Here is a 21,639-nt window from a genome sequence, read left to right on the forward strand (position 1 = left end):
ATATGTAAGAACTTATTTTAGTAGTATGATTTAAGTTTATAAGAACCTATGTTTATTAGTATGATTTAAGACCAAGCATAATGTTTATCAGTATGTCAAAAATGTTTATGTCAATTATATTGTTATTTCTATGTATAAAATGTTGTTTATTTCAACCACCTTATAAGAGAAATATTGTTTATTGCAGAAATAAACTTGTTAATGACATAATTTATTTTAAATAAGGTGATTGAAGTTTATGTTTGTCATTAATAAGGTGCATAATGTTTATTGTAGGTGTCAATAAGGTTCCTACATTTGGTAACACATTTTTGGATAACACAAATTCAAAAACATTTGTTTATTGTAAGTCTCAATAAACATGATGCTGGTGAATCCCGGCTGAGACTGCTGCTTATGAGACATTGAATGAAGTGGTGAGATGTTCAACCGATGAGACAGCTCCATTGGTGCTGAAATTGGTTCTGTCATCATGATGGAGCTTCATAACACCCTTGAGGGCCAGAAACTCTCATCTGATGAAAGAGAAAAGCAGAGTGAATTGCAAGGCCTTCTTTGTGGCTGTTTACAAGTTATTATTCAGAAGCTTGGTTCATCGGAATCAACCAAATATGTGTTCATGCAGTATGCAGATCAGATCATGGGACTTTTCCTTAAGGTTTTTGCTTGTAGGAGTGCTACTGTACATGAGGAAGCCATGCTTGCTATTGGTGCTCTTGCTTATGCAACAGGAGCAAAATTTGCAAAATACATGCCAGAGTTTTATAGGTACATGGAAATGGGTCTTCAGAATTTTGAGGAATACCAGGTCTGTGATGTGACCGTTGGTCTTGTGGGTGACATTTCCAGGGCACTGGAGGAAAAAATGTGCCTTACTGTGATGGTATTATGACTCAACTTCTCAATAATTTATCAAGCAACCAGTTGCATCGTTCTGTGAAGCCTCCTATATTTTCATGCTTTGGTGACAATGCATTGGCAGTTGGAGAGTATTTTGAAAAGTACCTAATGTGGGTCATGTCTGCACTTCAGAGCGCTGCAGAGTTATCTACCCGTATAGCAGGTGATGATGAACTGGTAGAGTACACAAACTCCTGAGAAATGGAATTCTGGAGGCATATTCTGGTATTTTCCAAGGGTTTAAGAACTCTCCCAAAACCTAGCTGTTAATTCCCTATGCACCTCACATCCTCCATTTTTTGGATGGTATATACATGGAGAAAGACATGTGAGTTCTATTAAAAGTTGCCTCTTTTAAGCTTTTACACTAATTAATGACTATGCCTTATAGTCTAAAAAATGGATGTCCCTTGTTCCCATTGTAATGGGGTAAGGGGAGGTAAGATAGTAGGTTGCCCCCAACACTAGGTTGAGAGCAACTTCGTAGGAGACCTCCAAATTATGAAATGTCCTCCATGAGACTCGATCCCACGACCTCAAGGTTAAGAACATTGATGTTTCTTACATAGGGATGATGTAGCCATGAAGACTGCCATTGGAGTCCTTGGAGATCTAGCTGATACACTGGGAAGTCATACTGGTTCTATGATACAGCAGTCTGTGTCAAGCAAAGACTTTTTGAATGAATGCTTGTCTTCCAAGGACCTTATTATTAAAGAATTGTTGAATGGGCCAAGTTGGCCATTAGTCGTGCCATTTCTGTTTGAGGAAGTTGGCATTCTGCATGTTTAATTTCTTTTCCAAGTCCATCATATGGGTGTGTTGAGTTGACGGTCTGGGGTTGTATGTGTCAAGTCATGGCCATTGTCAGACAACAGAAGTTCTGCCTTCATGTTGTCACTAGCATCTGCATCAGCATCAGCATCCTGGGGTCAAATTCCTTTCTTTTTATGAGGAATGAAATGGATATAGATGGTTTCAGAGAAGTCAATGAATGAACGAAGGGAACTTCTTTTGTTCTTGAAGGAGTGGAGTAGGGGAGGGGATCATGGACTAGTCAGGTAAGCTTGGTCACTAGTTTTCACAGTCATCGTGTCAAGATGAGGCATCGGATTTGCCTTATCGTGATTTTCTCCCATTAAATTTACGTTGATTGAAGGATGATTTGAGAAATCTCTAGTTCTGCAAATCACCATCGTCACCCTAGAAATTGTAATTTTTGATTCTCAAGTCTGCATATTTGTGAAGTAAATATATCAATGGTTAACTGGGTTGCAATCTCATCTCTTTTATATATTTTGGTTTTGGTCGGATCGGGGATTAAAGTTATTCAGCATTGCATTCATTAGAATTAATTTCAATTGTTAGTGGTGAGTCAAATTGTTCGATCTCATGAATTCATAGGATTTTATGGTTTTTGAGTTTCATTTGGGTATACAATTGTTTTCTTTTTGGTTTTTGGTTCTTTTGAAATGTATTTTTGGTTATCACTGCTTAGAGAGTGATTACGATTTATAATCACAATTTGGGCAGGACATTGAACACAGTGAATGAGGCAACTTATTTCGTGTATTGCCTTCTTACTATTTTGTATTTTAATGAAATAGAGTATTTTCCCTTTTTGCTTCGATCATCTAATGTGATTTTGTTACAGGGTTTGAGCAAAACTCGATTTAACTCGAAAAATTGAATTTTATTTTTCAATTTCGAGTTATTCAAGTCAACTCGAATTATTGATTCGATTTTGAATTTGAGTCGAGTTGAAATTTAAAAATTGTTTGACTTAAAAAACTGAAAATTTGATAGAGTATTTGACAGTTTTATGATTTAGTCTATGATTTTCTTATTCCTTCAATTTATCTTCCTTTTGAGTCCATTTTTTTATCAAATTTGAACCGCATGTTTATAGACTATCACGAATATCTATGTACTCTTAATTTCTTTTTTTGATAACAATTTTTAAATTTTCAGTTTAGTCTTAATTTTCCATGATTTTTTTTAATTCATCTTTCATTTTAAGTTTATTTTATCAAATTGAACCACATAATCATATATCAGTATAGAATACTTATATAACTTTAATTCCTATTTTTTTACTAAAAGTGCTCTCTTTTTATTTAGTTCTTTAAGTTTATATTTTATTCTTTTGACCGTAATTGTTTGCAAATTCTTATACCAATCAATTTGTTGAATTCTTTATACTCTTATCAAAACTTTATTCTCAAAATATCTTCTTAAAAATATAACATTGTAAGTGTACCAAAAAGAGCAATTGTTGAATCAAAAAGAGTAAAAACTCTAATTGATCGAGAATAAGAAAAATTCTCTTTAGAATAATCTCACAAAATTGTAAAAGGGAAGAACTCTTAAGAAAGCTTTCAAATGCTTATAATTAAGCTTTGATTGTTGGATGATAAAACTCAAATACAAATAGGGTATTTATAGATTACAAGAAACAATCTAAACCACTCATTAAAATAAGCACTAAATAATCTAAACCATTGAAATTAAAACATGAGAAAAATACTTAATTTTCACCTAATTAAATTGATGTAAGCAATGACATCAAATTCATTTAGATGTGAACTTATTTAGGCTAATATTGAATTTTCAACACTTCCCCTCAATGTTAGCCTCCATTCTTTGAATCACGCCATGATGACGACGAAATGTTCAAACTTTCCAACACTCAAGTTTTTTGTAAACAAGTCAGCAATTTGATCATCTGTCTTGATTTGTCTCATCTCAATCTCTTCTTGCAAAACTTTTTTCCCTAACAAAGTGGTAATGTACTTCCACATGTTTAGTTCTTGTATGAAAAACAGGATTCTCCGTCAGTTGAATTGCTGATTGGTTATCACAGTACAAAGGAATTGCATAATCTACTGGTTGATGTAGATTATTCATCAACTGTATCAACCATGTACTCTCTTGAGCTGCCATTGCTGCTGCTCGATACTCAGCTTCAGTGGTTGACAATGATACCGTTGGTTGTCTCTTGCTACACCAAGAAATTGTTCTGGAGCCAAGCTTAAACACATACCAGTTGTTGATCTCCTGGTGCCATGATCTCCTGCATAATCAGCATCACAATAAACAACTAACTTGCAGTCTTCACATTTCTTGTACAAAAGACCATAGTCAATTGTACTATTCACATATCTCAGTATTCGTCGAACTGCTTCCAAATGAGGCTTCTTTGGATTTTGCATATACCGACTCATCACACTAACTGCATAAGAAATGTCAGGTCGGGTCAAGGTTAAGTAGATCAGACTACCTACCAATTGTCGATACATTGTTGCATCTTCCAAATCCTTTCCTTCATGTGAACACGTTTTGACAATTGGTTCCATTGGCGTTGAAGTTGACTTGCATTCGAGCATTCCAAACCTCTTCAACAAATATTTAGCATATTTCTGTTGACACAGAAATATTCCTTCGTGTGTGCGATCAACCTCTAGACCAAGGAAGTGCTTAAGTTGTCCAAGTTCCTTCATCTGGAAACGAACTGATAAATTCTCCTTCGTCTGAAGAATTTCTGCCTCATCATCACCGGTTATGATTAAGTCATCCAAGTACACTAGCACGATAACTAGCTTACCTTTATTGGCTTTGACAAACAAGCTAGAATCTGCAGGTGTTACTGAATAACCACTTTTCGTTAGAAATTCAACAATCTTACCATACCACGCCCTAGGTGCTTGTTTCAATCCGTAGAGAGCTTTTCGCAGCTTACACACATATTTAGGATGATCTTGACTCTGAAAACCCATTGGTTGGGTCATGTAGATCTCTCGATCTAGCTCTTCATGTAGAAAAGCATTCTTCACATCTATCTGCCACAAGTTCCAGTCTTTGTTGGCTGCAAGTGCAATTAGGACTCGTACGGTTGTAAGTTTCGCCACTGGACTAAATGTTTCATCATAGTCTAGTCCATACTGTTGAGAGAAACCACGAGCTACCAATTGCTCTTTGTACCTCTCGATTGACCCATCTGGATGACGTTTTATCTTGTAAACCCATTTGCAAGATATGGGTTTCACATCTTTTATCTTTGGCACAATATCCCAAGTTTGGTTTTTCTGAAGTGCATCGATCTCTTCTTTCATAGCTGTCATCAAACTCAGAACTCTGCGATGCTTCTTCGAACGTCTCAGGCTCTGTTGCTTCTTCAATTATGGCTGCATTGGCATATTTGGGATTTGGCCTTCATATTCTTGTTGACCTTCGGAGTTGAGATTATGGAATTAATTCTTCTGTTTCAGTAGGCCCACCTTCTTCGTTTGGTTGTTGATACACGCCAGTTTGCCAAGGATTCTGAGTCACTCTTTGTTTGACATCATCGCCATTTGGATCTCCTGATTCATCTGAACTTGTTTGGAGTTGAACAGCGTGCTCCCCCATCTTTTATTGTAGCTTGTCTCCAAATTCTCTCGAATCTGATAACACCTCCTTCTCTAAGGACCACCAAGAATATGCTTCATCAAATACCACATTTCGTGACGTGTAGCATCTTCCACTAATTTGATCACAATATTTTCACCCTTTTCTCTGGCTGTCGTATCCCACAAAGATACATCTAACAGCTTTCTTGTCAAACTTGCTCCGTAAATGATCAGGAACAAACACATAATATACACATCCAAATACTCGAAAGTAGCTAACTGTAGGTTTTATGTTCCATAGTTTCTCAAAGGGTGAAACATATCCTAACCTTGGTTGAGGAAGTCTGTTGATCACAAAGGTTGCAGTCCTCATTGCTTCAGCCCAAAACCTTCCAGGTACGTTCTTTGCATGTAGCATACTTCGACAAATTTCTGCAAGATGTCCGTTTTTCCTTTCCGCTACACGATTCTGTTGTGGTGTGTTGGCACAAGTGTACTGATGACGTATTCGACATTTCCTTAGGTATTGAGAGAAGTCGTTCGATCTATATTCTCCTCCGTTATCTGTGCGCAAGCAACATATCTTCTTTTCCACTTCTCCTTCAGCTGAGTCTCTGAACTCTTTAAACTTTGAGAATGTGTCAGATTTTTCTTTCATAAAGAAAACCCACACATACCTGGAGAAGTCATCAATGAATGTTACCATGTACCGCATACCACTAATTGATTGTTGCTTAACCGGTCCGAACACATCAGAGTGAACCAACTCCAATGGTTCTTTTGCTTTAAACTTTGACTCTTCATATGGTAATTGGTGTGCTTTACCATAATGGCATCCTGCACAGATCGTGTTTGTTCTCATGTTTAGTAAAGGAAGTCCCTTAAGCATCGACTTTTTCACCATCACACTTAGCTTGGAATAGCTAACGTGACCTAACCGCATGTGTCATAGATCTGATGTCTCATTTTTTCTTATCCTGTCTATATATGCAGACTCTGCTGACATCACGTAGATTGACTCCAAGCGTCGTCCCTCCATTGTTGATGTTTCTGAGATATTGACGTCATGATAAACCTTCACGTCTTGGGGACCAAATAAGACATAATGGCCTGATGATGTTAATTGAGCCACAGATAAAAAAAATTTCTTCATTCCTGGGACATGATAAACATCTTGAAGTTGCACCTGGTTAGAATTACATCGAGGCGTAACTATCGTCTTACCGATGTGAGTTATCGGTAACCTTGAATTGTCAGCTGTCACCACCACACGACCTCCATTGTACTCAGACAGTTTTGCAACTTCTGTTTGTCACCCGTCATATGATTTGAGCAGCCCGAATCTACGATCCAATCATTCTTGTAGTCAATCCGTTCTGGTGTTGTTACCGTGAGAGCTAATTCTTATTCCTCAGTAGCAAATAATGCTTCAGCATCCCAACCATCTTCACTATTCTCCTTCAAACTGGAAGTAGCAGTATTACTTTCAACAGGTTTTTTCTTGGTCCAACAGTCTTTTGCCATGTGGCCCATCTTCCCGTAGTTGTAACACTTGCCATCGAACTTTCTACTATTACCGCGATTCTTGGAAGCTCCCCCTGAATGATGGCCCCCATTTCCTTGGTAATTTTTCACCTTGTCACCATTCTTTTTAGATCCACTGCCAGTATACTGCTGAAAAGTCCCTCTACTTTTGCTGGTGTAGAGCGCTTCCTCTTCACCCTTCAGCGAGACTCCTCCCATTTGCTTGGCCATGGCTTCTTGATCTGCAAGCAAATTTTCAAACTCAACAAGCGATGGTTGTGTCAGCCATCCCTGTACAGCGGCAACAAACCCTCGATATTCGGGTCTCAAACCATGGACAATTATTCTTTTTATCCTGGCTTCCCCAATAGCAGCTGTCAGATCTAATTCTGAAATTTCGCGACATATCGATTCACCTTGGAATGTATTGGGCAACTGCCATGTCGCGTTGCGCCATTGATAGAAGTTCATTCTCGAGAAGTTGTAATTTTATATCGTTCCTCTTCGAAAAGAGTGTAACAAAAGTGTCACATGCTTCCTTTGGTGTTTTAGCATCCCAGATGTGCTCTAACATTTCTTCTTCAATTGTGGTCTTTAAAGCAAACATTGTTTTGTCTGCTTTAATTTTCCACTTTCGCAAGATGTCATTGGCATCTTCTGCCGCCGGTTGTGTAACTTCTCCACCACCGACAACCTCCCAAAGTCTTGACCTTGTAAGTATGACTCCATACATGTTGCCCACGTGTTGTAGTTTTTTTGTTGAGCTTCTTGATTCCTCCAACTACTTGAAGATCACCCATCTTAACGGCAATGCTTTGACTATACCGAACAAATTTGAGTAACAAACGAGCAGAGTACTAAATTACTCTAGACACAAAGAAGCTTCACAAGGTTTGTAATAACCCCGACAATAATCTCAAAAAATCTTTTCTGATGTGGAAGATCAATTAAAAACTGCAGCCACATAGCATACTTGGAACTTCAAGAGACCTTAAAAACGTGGCTCGGATACCAATTGTTGAATCGAAAAGAGTAAAAACTCTAATTGATCGAGAAGAAGAAAAACTCTCTTTAGAATAATCTCACAAAATTGCAAAAGGGAAGAACTCTTAAGAAAGCTTTCAAATGCTTATAATTAAGCTTTGATTGTTGGATGATAAAACTCAAATACAAGTAGGGTATTTATAGGTTACAAGAAACAATATAAACCACTCATTAAAATAAGCACTAAATAATCTAAACCATTGAAATTAAAATATGAAAAAAATACTTAAATTTTCACCTAACTAAATTGATGTAAACAATGACATCAAAACTAAATTGATGTAAGCAATGACATCAAATTAATTTAGGTGTGAACTTATTTAAGCTAATATTGAATTTTTAACAAACTTTTTAATTGAATTTATTTTGACTCGGTCGAATGTTTAACCTTGTTTTGTACCATCTCAAATTTAAAGTTCATGTCTGTCGCTTCAATTATAAAAAAATAAAATAAATTAACTCTTGGTATCTTCAATTATAAGTAAAATAAAATAACTTTTAGTTCTCTAACTTTTAATCTTTAACACTATATAATAACTTCTACAAAATAATTTTAAAATATATTCATATTAAAATTTATTAAGGGCCAGTTTGAATTGCTTTTGAAAATTGTTATGGAAAAGTGTTTGAAAATATTTATTTTGTAGCTTTTTTTTTTTTTTTGCAGTCCTTAAAATTATTATTTTGAAATAGTTGAATCGACTACTTGGCAACTTAACCCCATGTGGAATTTGATTGTCGCTGACTGCATTCAAGCAGCTGAACTCCGGTCGTGCGATATTGATCAAGAAGTGGACTTAGATTATTATAATTATGAGAGTGAATTCAGGGTAATGGTGATTTTGGGGTTTAGTCAAAAAGTAAATTAAGATAGCTACTGATTGGTGATTTCGGGTCCAATGCCCATCCCTACATACATCACTGCATTTTGCAGGCACACTATGAAATAACACTTGATGAAAAGAAGCATATTATACATGACTTGAAATATGATGGTAAAACTAATACACTGTGGAATATCTTTATAAGATCTCGAAAATATAAGAATTGCTTTTCTCAATATTCCTCCCTGTGGTTTGTTTTTCTCAGTATTCATCTAAATAAGTATACAACGTCTCATCTTTCTTTGATTTACGACTCAGCAATGCTTTCAGCAGTCTTTTGCTTTTGCTCGGGACTTGCTCAGTGTCTTTCTCACTTTGAAGTCGCATCGAAGCTGATTTCCGGGGCTCCGATGGGTACTGTCAATAAATTATACAAGCACCATTAACACTGTATGAATCAGTATCCGCTTTAACACACTTCTAATGTGTGGCAATGCTCCATTGACATGTTAGTTGACGTTGTTCAAGTTAGCCGTAGACATATTTCAGTTAATAGCCACAAAGTTCCTTCGAAACAACTATGCATACAGATTAAACTATTCGATGCTTACCCGCCGCCTTGCACCGGCTGAATTCGGAGTAGTTGGGCAGCTCTTATTTGGCGTTCTAGGCCTGCTCATGGATCCTGTACGTAGAAGTGGGAACCGATGCGGTGATACCGTTCGCTTCTCTGGTTAAACGAATAATATACATCAATGACACATGACAAGATGAGTAGAGAAAAATGCACAGGACTGCGGTTCAAAAATATAATGAAGTCAAAAATGCATCCGACCTAGTTCTTTCTTCGGTGTGGTGGCAGTAAAGGAAAAGGTTGAAGATTGCTGCAGTGGCCGTGGAGATGGTGATGGGGAACGCCCTTTTCTGAAACTATTACCAGACTAAATATCAGTGTTTCTATTTACACAAGTTAGTACCTAAGGATTATTTATAATCCAATATTAATCCTTACCTGACTGAAGGTGTCGGGGTTTGCCGGACTAAAGACGGTGGTGTTTCTCGAATTGTAGCTCGAACAGCTAAGAGAAGTCATTACAAGTAGGAATAAGTTAGATAAGAATCTTGTCCAAAATGTAAAAAGGATGATAGAAGGATAGATAGAGCAACTACCATTCCTGAACTGATCCCAGTCATCTTTGTCATCTAGGCTGCATCCGAGGTATTTTGACTTTGTATGGTTCGCACCGTGCATAGTCTCCCCAACTGAAAAGTAATCAGACATTGAAAACAACCAGATATCATTGTCTCTGTAATTGCTAAAAGAATGGGAAAGAACGAAAAGGAACAGAGAAGGGTACATTACCCGGCAAGAAGTATCGTTTATGGTACTTTGGCGTATTAATCACCAGCGACTGTTGGGAAATCCCTTCATGATCGATATACTCTTGGCATGTTCGCAGTCTCTATAATGACCGTAAAACATATTTCAGTACTCTGAATCATCCCATGATGAAGCAAAGGGGTGGCGTTTTAACTAGACTGGGATCATACATGCATAATACCCCATGCTTCTAAATAAACCAAGGCTAGACTTGTAGTTATCCCCCTATTTAAAGAAAACAATCCAAGCTAACCTGTTCGATACAAGATACTCGGATCTCGGTTCCCGAAACCTCTTCAACTTTTTCATCCAAGATATCATTAACCTTGTATGTCACGGATCCCAAATGGTCTATGGTATTCACAAGAGCTTTGATGGTATAATCTTTCAATGTTTCTATCACTCTGCATATACATGAGGATCTTATACTTGCACACTACAACAATTTAATGTATGAAATATGAGGAATCAGAGTTACTCACATCTGCTTTTGGTTATCATTGGTGTAGTACATTTCAAAATACTCAGCAGCTGAGTAGAGCTGTGATCTGAGATTCTTCAAATCCTGAAACCAAGAAACCGTGTCATAAAACAGCATTCGTAGAAAGCCATGATTCTCGGAATTGGGTGCAAGCATTGGACATGAGTACATGTCCGAATGTGTCGATACTCGAAAGTGCCAAATGGTTGTTTCATACTTGAGAAACATGGATGGGAACTAAGCTACCTTGAGAAACAAAATACAAGCACTGTAACTAGTACCTTAAGACTATCAGAGAACAACAAGCTGTGCTCCATAGAAATCTCATCATAATTGGAGGGTTCTCGAGACATGGGCATTGCAGCAGCCGGAGCCATTAAATCCGTGGACAAAGTGGGACGGACCGAGCAAACCTTGATCTGCATCAACCGAAATAATCAAATATCACGTCCCCCTGAGCATAATGAACACCCCCAAATAATCAATATGACCAAAGGTGCTTGTATTTGGGTCAGAAAATGGAGAGAGTCAAAATGAACACACATTGAATCTTGAGAATCATAAAATAAGAACCACAGAGAATCAATAGCAATATGACAGCAGCAAGCTTGAAACCTGTAGACATACTTGAAAGCTAAGCTGCAACTAATGAGATACAATAATGCAATTATTCCAACTAAACATTACCAAATGTATGACAAAGTTAAGGAAACAATTGAAAATAATAAGAAATTATAAAACCAAACAGAACTTTACCAGTTGATCATACACTTCAGCTACTACCCAGGAGAAAAAAAATTAAAAAAAGAAGATATAACAAAAATAATGGAATCAATACAGCTCCTGCTATAGGAAGAAAAGCCTATTTGGTCTTGCCTACAGCAATACTGGAAATGTATTGAACATTTTAAGAACCCCAAAAGCTTAAAAATTGTCCATACTTATTTTTGGCAGAAAAGAACAGAAAATAGGCAAATGGGCTCAGCTGGTTTCAAAACAAGCGGTAGCCTTGTTTTGTTAATCTTCTCCCCGTTTTTCTCAGTTTCCCAGAATTTCGATACTCAAAAACTTGAAGCTAAACCGAAATAGAAAGTGGGTTCATGAGTGAAATTGCATAGACTAACCTCGTCTTTGTAAAATCTTCTTCTTTCGTCCCACTTCCTGTGTAGCTCACAGCTTAAAAATCACCAGAAGTTAAAACAACGCCTAATGATTCACGGATGCTAACATTCGTAAGAAGGAAAACAAAATACTAAACATTGAAAAACGACAACAGAAACAGGCGTCTACTGGCTTGGGAGCTGCTTAAAAGGCAAAAGACTTGTAGTCGTACAAAAAGAAAGAAGAATAAAAAAGGATAAAGAAGGGGTGCATGTTTGAACCTTGACTAAATTGAGAGGGAAACAAGGTTTAACCAAGATTTTATAGAGTAAAATGCAAAAGCAAAAGCCAAAGCCGAAATGTGTGAACCCCGCTGGTTATCTTCCATTTTAGTGGGAAAACTTGCTTTTTGCAGCTGTAGTTTTGGACAACTACAAGCTTAACCGTTTGATTAGGAGACACATGCATCTATTTTCCACAGGTTCCTGTCTCAAACACATAATTCTATGAACAATAACTGACCAAATTCCTTTGTTATGTCGAAGGATGATTTTTCCACACTAGACGAACGATGATAAACACCATTAATAGTAAGTATTTATAAATTAATTTATAAAATTTTAAAATGTTTAACGTATAATTATAAATTAATTAAAATTTTAAAAATAAATTATTTAAAATAAAAGGTAAAATATAATAGTGACCACCTAATTATTATTCTTTTTATTTTGACCATCATTTTAAAATTTTGTCAATCATGTCATTCAAGTACTATTTAAATGCATTAAAATCACTTGTCAATAATATTTAACGAAAAAACTGATGTAGCAATTAGTATATTTGATATAATTACACATTTAATCAATGTTACTTATACATTCTATCAATTTGGTCTTAATTTTAGTAAATTAAAATAATTTAATCTCAAATATTCCAAAGTAATTAATTGGAGAGGAATCCAATTTAATGCCAAATAGTTAATTAGAGAGGAATCCAATTTAATGCCAGCCAGTACAATTTTTCTTCTCTTTTTTGGCTTTCATTATTTTTCTTATAATAAAGTAAAATAAATCTGTCAATGTTTTGTGATGAGACGTGAAACATTTCTCTATATGTTCTTTATTTTTTAGCTTAAAATATTATATTTTACATAGATACATGCAATATAATTAGTGTGACAAATTCATGTGTTTAAATTATATCTTTCAATGATTTTAGGAGTTTAAATTAGATGTATTATTTTATTTTGTAATTACTTTTAGACATTTGTTTAAAAATATTTTTTTTATTACTCAACTATCCAAGTATTATAACTTTACTTTTACCTAATCCATCGCAATATAAGTAAAATCTAATTGTTTTGGATTAATTTTTAAGAGTATTAATTTTGATTTTACTTGATATATATGTGAAATCAAAGCGCTTGATATTTAATTTTTTTTAAATTTCTCAAAAATGAAATAGTTTTTTAAGTTTTCGTTTCTTTTCTTTCTTGTTTGTTTTCCTACAAATTGAAATGAATAAGATGAATAAAGACTACTTTGGCACAATTTGATTTGAGAGTTAAGTTTATTTTAATTTATTAAAATTAGGACCAAATTGATATAATATATAAGTAATATAGACCAAATGTGTAAAAATATCAAATATTTTAACTGCGACATCAGTTTTTTCGTTAAATATTAACGACAAGTGACTTAATTGAATGCATTGAAATAGTTGAGTGACCTGATTGGAAAATTTTTTAAAAAATGTAGTCAAAATAAAAATAAACAATAGTTAAGTGATCATTAGTATAGTTTACTTTTTATTTTAAAAAATTTACCTTTAAATTTTTAACTAACTTATAATTATACGTCGAGTTATTTAAAATTTAAAATTTCTATAAATTAAATTAATAATATTTATTATTAGTAATACCCATCATACTCGTCCACCTTAAGTTTTTTCAAATTATTATAATAATCAAGCTTGGTTTGTGGGGGAAAAAGAGAGAGGTAAGTCAGCAGGTTATATGGGAGAGAGTGTAGCGCGTTGACTGGGTGCAATAATGGCAGGATCGCACTCTATGATGAAGTTGATTATTATTTAATTGGTGAAGTTGAAATTCAAAGAGAATGTGTTTTTGTTTCGTGATCCATGGCCATAAAATGATTTTGTTATTAGAAGATGGGTATATTGTCGAATTGTATTTAGTGGCCGTAAAATAAATTATTTTTAAATTGAGAATTTGGGAAGTGGGAACCAATCAATCAGTGGCGTGATCGGTGGGGAATTGCGATGGTCCCGCTCCCACTTTGGGCTGTGCAAAATCATTGCCTCTTTTTGCTTCTCAATTTCTCCATCTTTCCACCAAAGTCGTTGGAAGGTATTAGCCTCATCAAAATTTAGTTCAACTCCAAATATTGAAAACAGTATTCTTAAATTTATTTTTTAGTTTTTTAATTGTTTGAGTTTGAATAATTAAATCCAAACAAATTGAATTACAATTTTTTTATAGATGTCACTTGGTTCCTAACAATTTTAAAAATATATTAATTGATTCATCTTAATAAAATGTACAACAAAAATTTCAAAAAAATATATTGAAATTTCAAGTATTTTTATAAAAATGTAAAAAAAATACATGTAATTATTTAAAAATATATAAAGTTGTTAAATTATAGAAAAATTATTTTACATAAAATGAGTCTTGGATCACTTACCACTCTAACTCTTTACCCTATCATTTTTTGTGTGTGTGTGTTTGTTGTAGTTATTATATTTGATATGCCTCCTACACGTATTACTGTGAGTACGAGTTATGTCATGAGTCATACGAATGAGAACACATCAAAGGTTGGAGCAACTCCTATTTCTCATACGCCCCCTCAAAGGTAGAATCTTTCAAAACCAAGTATCGACCTTTTTTTATAACTACTAATATTTGATCTATTGATTGATTAATATGGATGAGGCATTACAAAGGCAAAGACGACCATCTCAACTCAGTTTGCTCTATTCGTAAAAGTCAATTCGAACGTTGACCTCACTTAAGAGATCTAATGTCTCATTTACTAAACCAATTGATTGTTTGTAATTATCGACTGTCGAGACAGTATTTACCCGGCAAAAACAAATGTCGTTATTTTTTAAATCTCGTCTCGAAAAAGTAAGTGTTTTTCTTCTTTGAATTAGATAAAACACAATTTGAGGAGTCGCCACCAATTATTTGTCGATGTGTGATTGGTCACAAAAAATATTTGGTTATTTTAATAAAATTTATAAAACAGTTATTAAAATAACACAAAAAGGGTCTGCTTACCAGAAAATGAGTTCAGGAGTCGGTTACGTGTGGGGAAGGGTTAGCACCCCACAACGCCCAAAATTGGTACATTTGTTATTAATTAATTGTCTTTGTAGTAAAAATTTACAAATTTAAATTTAATTAATTTATGATCCCAAAAATAAACATCAGGGGTACTATTTTATACCAATAATCATTTAAAACATATTCCTAGTAAGTTAAGGAAATATCTTTATGATTCATTGTATAAAATAATATAACCCGAATATATATAAACAAATTAAAATTATAAGGATTGGAATGCAAGATATTGAAATTAATGGCCATAATTTGAAATATTATGAAATTAAGGTACTAACAATGTAATTTAACCATAAATAATTTGTTGAGTTAATCGATTGACGGAATTGGCCAAGAGGGGGGTGAATTGGCAATTAAAAATTTGGTGGAAGCTTTTGCAGAAAATTGAAAGTAATTGCACAACGATTTATAGTGGTTCGACTTTGTCAATCAAAGTCTACGTCCACTACCTTAGCTATCCACACTAAGGATTTTCCAACAAATTCACTAATTTGTTCTTTCTTTTGAGGCCAAAGAGATAACCTTACAACACCCTCAAGAATATAGCCCAATTCTTGAGAACACTATTTCCCAAAGAGAAGATTACAAATTTGCAAACTTACAAGGAAAACCTCACAAGGTAAGATGTTTGCACAATTCTAGAACAAGAAAAGAACACTCAAAGATAATTACAAATGAGCATAAATGGTGTTCTTGAAAGCAAAATGAATATTGGAAGGAAAATTGGCTTGAATTGCACAAACTTGGTGTTTGATGCTTTCTCTCTTGTTTCTCTATAATTTCTTATTGATCAAGGGCTTCAGAACTTGTTTAAATACACCTTGAATCACTTCTGAACGTTGGGGATGATTAGTGAAGATCATATAGCCGTTTTAGTGTGAAAATAATTAATAAAACAGCTTGGAGCGTGGGGGGAATCGGTACCCCCTATGGGGAATCGGTTCCCTAAGTGTAAAATTCAAATATTTCGACCGTTATAAAAGGGGGGAATCGGTACCCCCTGGGGGAGAATCGGTTCCCTCCGAGCATACTGGATTTCTCGGAGCCAAACCATTCAGGGGGGAATCGGTACCCCCTTAGGGGGGAATCGGTTCCCTCTGAGCAATCTGGAATTTTTGGCTTTGAAATGGTTCGAAATACTTTGTAAAATTATTTTGAAATTGTTTTAAGATTAAAACTTAATTTTACACTTTGAGTAAGGATTAAAAATGATCTTTGAAAGATTTGGAGTAATGTTCTGATATTCGAATAATTCTATCGAATATACTTAGAAAATCATTTGGAAAATCTTAAAATTCATTTAACTTAATTTGTTATATCGAAATATCAAAATATTTTCAACAATCTCCCCCTTTTTGATATAACAAAACATTTTAGTAATTTTAAGATTTTGAAATCAAGTTTTGAAATTACTCCCCCTTACTTTAACACTTCTCCCATTTATCATTTAAAAACACTTTAACACTTCTCCCCCTTTTTGTTAAATCAAAAAGACATTTTAAAGAATTTAAACAAGGTTTTGAAATCATTTAGCCAATTGATTATATATAATATAAGCTGCTAAGATCACAAGCAAGAGAAACGTTAGCCATTAGTTTCATAATCAATATTCATAATTAATATGAAATGGCAAAATTGGTCATATATCTAATCATGAAATAAATGATGCAATAATGAATAAATTTAATCATACCAAATAGATAATTTATAACCATTCATGGATCCAGACAAATTCAAAGTCAATCAATCCACAAATTCAAACATTCCAAAATATTCAAAAAGTTAAAACAAGTTTGGAGTTCAAAGAAAAACATTGAATCACATATCCGGATCAGGAGGAGGAAAACGAGCTCGCATAGCGACCATTTCGTTAGTGAGGTCATTAATACGTGCGTTGGTTGCTTCATTATTTGCACACATTTCTCGAAGAATTTCTAATTATTGAGCTCCCATTGTGGATAAATGGGACTCTATAGAAGTAAAGCGCGAATCCATAGTAGCGTATCGAAAATCGAATGTCTCTATAAAGGATTGGAAATATGGAGGCATTGGATGCGTTTGTTGTGCTTGCTCCTTGGGCTGCTCAGGTTCATCTTTGGCTTCATCGATGTCTCGCATTAATTGCTCAAGCTCGAGATCTTCATCAGCTTCAGGTGGAGCTTGTGAAGAACTAGCTCCCGGAGTATTTGCAGAAGATCGAACCCATTCACCGGTTTCCTTATCCTTAATCCATCCCGCTCTCGTTAAGGAAAGAAGGTTAATTTGTTTCTTAAGGGGAAAAACGACATCTAGACCGACTCTAAGCCCAGCTTTGGAAAACAGATTACTCAAAATGCAACCGTAAACAAGAGATGAACATAGTTTTTTGTTAGGAACAAGATTTACGGTTTCAACAATTTCAGCAAAAATAATCTGAGGTAGATTGATTTTAATATTGTTTTCGAAACAATGTAACCACCAAAGATCTAAGGCTCTAAGAGTAGAATAACGACCTCCGGATGGTCGAAACCACCAAGAAATCATTAGATGAAGAAAACGTTCATGAAGGTCTAGGACACTTGCACTATCCCTTCTTTTATAACGAGATCCTAAAACCTGTTTTCATTTGAAATCCCATCATTATCTAATCCGAATGTATTGGCTATGTAAGCCGAGTCAATATATAAGAATTGTCCTAGAAGGTAGGAACGAATTCCTATGGTTTCGGTTTCAGTTTGGTTTTTAACACAAACGGCATTAGAATAGAAAATACGAACAAGTTGATGGTAAATGATGGGTTCAAGGTCAAAGAGTTTATCAAATTTCCACTCTTATAAAAGAGGAAGATATTTAAAATTGATAGCTAACATAGCTTGACAAGAATGAATACGTTCTTCCCAGATTTTGTAAGAGTCGAAATATTGATAATACCAAAAACGATGATTTCTAGGACCAGGATGATTGAAACACGAATTTTGGATAGTCAAATTAGGATCAATAGGATTAGGATTAGAAATTGGAATAGGTGGAGGATTTGGAGGTGGATTTGGTTGACGGTGTGAATGACTAGATGAAGACCTAACACGTTTAGGATTGGACATGGTTTAGGAAATCAAAATAGAATTGATAACCTGCAATTTAGAAAACACATGTATGCAATTCAATCTATCCCACAACTCAATTGAGTCCTCAATATTTCAAGGTTCTCTAAATCAATCCTAATGGGCAAAGTTTTTGAAAAACTTTTGAAAATATGGTTTTGAGAAACAATATATGTATAGTTTTCATAATAACAACATAATTTAATCAAAACACAATAATTTGAAAATTAAAAAAAAAATTATTTCGAAAATTTCGAAAATTTAGAAAAAAATCTTGTGTTTTTGATGAAATTAGTTGTAATATCTAGTTTCTAATTACTAACTAATCAATGTCCGATCAAAAATTCAACCTAGAACTAATTAAAACTAGTTCTATGTTCATAAATTGATAAAAAGAAGTTTTGGAAAAATACCTTGAATGATTTCGGATTTGAGTGAGATTAGATGAAGTTTGCACGTTTTTGATGATTCCAACAGGTTTAGAGGATGATATTTGAAGTGAATTCTGATTAAAAATGTTGATTTGAGGCAAAAATGGAGATTTGAGTACTTAGAAGGAGAGAAACGGTGGAAGGAAGAAGGCTTTTGAACAAAATAAGGGTTCTGCCCGTGTTTAACCAGAACCCCAGTGGGGTATCGATTCCCCTATGGGGGGAATCGGTTCCCCTTCAAAGGGGGAATCGGTTCCCTCAAGGGGGGATCGATTCCCTCTGCACCAAAATGCTAAAATCCGATTTTAAACACCCAAAATGCTAAATTAATTTCCTCTAGTGGTATTGGCAACTCATATATTGAAAATTAATCATGTTCAAACAATTCAATTAATCTTTAAACGATATTTGAACATAAAATTAATTTTTTATCAAGAATCATAAACTCCCCCTAACTAATAGCAATGAATGCAATCAAAAATTACTATTATAAGCATTTTTCATTTATTATTAAAAAGTGCTAAAATTATTTTAAACACTCAGTGAAGATAGATTGGTCAAACCAAATTCTCTCCTAAGTGTCCAAAATCATTCCTTGTCTAAAGGTTTTGTAAAGATATCCGCTAATTGGTGCAAAGTATCAACAAATTCTAGAACTACATCTTCCTTAGTGACATGGTCTCTAATGAAGTGATGTCTTATTTCAATGTGCTTAGTTCTAGAGTGTTGGATGGGATTTTTAGTGAGACAAATAGCACTAGTATTGTCACACTTGATAGGAATGATACCTACTTCAATTCCATAATCAAAAAGTTGTTGTTTCATCTATAAAACTTGTGCACAGCAACTACCAGCTGACATGTATTCAGCTTCAGTGGTAGATAATGCAACACAAATTTGTTTCTTTGAAAACCAAGAAATTAGCATATTTCCAAGGAATTGGCAAGTATCGGAGGTGCTTTTCCTATCTAATTTGCATCCTCCATAATCCGCATCAGAAAAAGCATGCAAGCTAAAGCTAGAGTCTCTAGGATACCAAAGTCCTAAACTAGGAGTGTCCTTAAGGTATCTAAAGATTCTCTTAACAGCTAGTAAATGTGATTCCTTAGGGCATGATTGAAATCTAGCACATAAGCAAACACTAAACATAATGTCCGGTCTACTTGCAGTTAGATAAAGTAGAGATCCAATCATTGACCTATATAATTTAACATCTACACATTTACCTCCTTCATCTAAGTCAAGCTTTGTTGAAGAGCTCATTGGAGTGTCATGAGGTTTCCCATTTTCCAGTCCAAACTTCTTGAGCATATCTTTGACGTACTTAGCTTGATTGATGAAGATGCCATCTTTTCTTTGCTTGATTTGGAGTCCCAAGAAAAATGAGAGCTCCCCCATCATGCTCATCTCAAACTCACTTTGCATTAGCTTAGAAAATTCTTGGCAAAGAACATCATTAGTAGAACCAAATATTATATCATCAACATAAATTTGAACTACTAATAAATCTTTACCTTTATGCTTCAAAAACAATGTAGTGTCAACCTTCCCTTTTGAAAAACCTTTTTCAATTAAAAAATTTGACAATCTTTCATACCAAGCTCTAAAACATGATCCGGAAAATTTGAATCTTCAAAACCTGGAGGTTGTTCCACATACACTTCTTCTTTTATAAAACCATTTAAAAATGCACTTTTAACATCCATTTGATATAATTTAAATTCATTGAAACATACAAATGCTAATAACATTCTAATTGCTTCCAACCTAGCTACGGGAGCGTATGTTTCATCATAGTCTATGCCCTCTTCTTGAGTATACCCTTGAGCAACAAGTCTAGCCTTGTTTCTCACTATATTACCACTCTCATGAAGCTTATTCCTAAATACCCATCTATTACCTACAGTAGATTTATTACTAGGCCTTTTAACTAATGTCCATACTTTACTTCTCTCAAATTGATTTAACTCTTCTTGCATAGCCATAATCCAATGTTCATCATTTAATGCTTCTTTAATATTCTTAGGCTCTATGCATGAGATAAATGCAACATAATTACAAATATTTCTAAGAGAAGATCGAGTTGTTACCCCTTTTGATGGATCACCTATAATTTCACCATCCTTGACATAATTGTACTCTCTTGGATAAGATACTTCCCTTTCTTCAATGGTTGGATTCTCAAGAGGATCATGAGTTTCCTCATTTTTCGTTTCTTCTTTTGATGATGGTTCTCCAACGTCATGTCTAACATCATTTGTATTTATAACACCTACATCATCATTCACACAAGAATCCTTCCTCGAAAGGGGATTATCATCGAAAACAACATGTATAGACTCTTCTACAACTAAAGTTTTTTATTAAATACACGATAGGCTTTAGAATTTAAGGAATAACCCAGAAAAATTCCTTCATCACTTTTAGCATCAAATTTGCCAAGGTTTTCTTTACCTTTGTTTAAAACAAAACATTTACATCCAAAAGGATGAAAATAACTAATGTTAGGCTTTTTATTTTTGAAAATTTCATATGGAGTTTTCTTTAAAATTGGCCTAATCATTACTCGATTTACAACATAACAAGCGGTATTTGTGGCTTCCGCCCAAAAATATTTTGGCAAATTATTTTCACAAAGCATGGTTCTAGCCATTTCTTCTAAAGTTCGATTTTTCCTCTCAACAACTCCATTTTGTTGAGGGGTTCTAGGTGCTGAAAAATTATGGCTAATACCGTTAGAGTTACAAAATTCAGTAAATCCAAGATTTTCAAATTCAGTTCCATGATCACTCCTAACACTAGTTATAGAGTAACCTTTTTCATTTTGGATTACTTTTGAAAACGTGATGAATTGTTCTAATTCTTCATCTTTAGTATTTAAAAATAGAACCCAAGTATATCTAGAATAGTCATCTACCAAGACAAATGCATATTGTTTTCCACCCAAGCTAGTAGTTCTAGTTGGCCCAAAAAGATCTAAATGGATCAATTGTAAAACTCTACTAGTTGATGCATCATTAATGGATTTAAAAGAAACTCGCTTTTGTTTTCCTTTAGCACAAGCATCACAGATTTTATCATTATCAAATTTAAGCTTAGGCAACCCTCTTACTAGGTC

At 34.4% G+C, this 21,639-nt stretch overlaps 1 protein-coding gene and 1 pseudogene across 2 annotated transcripts; one reads left to right on the forward strand and one right to left on the reverse strand.

Moving 5' to 3' along the window:
* Window positions 1-445: 445 nt before the first annotated feature.
* Window positions 446-1,967, forward strand: LOC120114358 (annotated as a pseudogene).
* A 6,958-nt stretch (window positions 1,968-8,925) lies between these two features.
* On the reverse strand, window positions 8,926-11,730 carry LOC120114357 (protein ABIL2-like). Of its 2 annotated transcripts, none has more exons than XM_039135294.1 (10): window positions 11,667-11,730; window positions 10,824-10,961; window positions 10,544-10,626; window positions 10,315-10,465; window positions 10,044-10,143; window positions 9,851-9,943; window positions 9,693-9,759; window positions 9,516-9,610; window positions 9,292-9,410; window positions 8,926-9,097 (listed from the first exon to the last, which is right to left on the reverse strand). In XM_039135294.1, exons 2-10 carry the CDS (start codon window positions 10,917-10,919, stop codon window positions 8,942-8,944), a joined length of 960 nt encoding a protein of 319 aa, XP_038991225.1. In that variant the 5' UTR covers window positions 10,920-10,961; window positions 11,667-11,730; the 3' UTR covers window positions 8,926-8,941. The 2 variants fall into 2 exon arrangements, with proteins under 2 accessions (XP_038991225.1, XP_038991226.1); XM_039135295.1 differs by lacking the exon at window positions 11,667-11,730 and adding an exon at window positions 11,299-11,319.
* Window positions 11,731-21,639: the final 9,909 nt, after the last annotated feature.

This window comes from Hibiscus syriacus, unplaced genomic scaffold (assembly GCF_006381635.1).
Source record: "Hibiscus syriacus cultivar Baekdansim isolate YM2019G1 unplaced genomic scaffold, ASM638163v2 tig00110223_pilon, whole genome shotgun sequence".
Taxonomy (NCBI): domain Eukaryota; kingdom Viridiplantae; phylum Streptophyta; class Magnoliopsida; order Malvales; family Malvaceae; genus Hibiscus; species Hibiscus syriacus.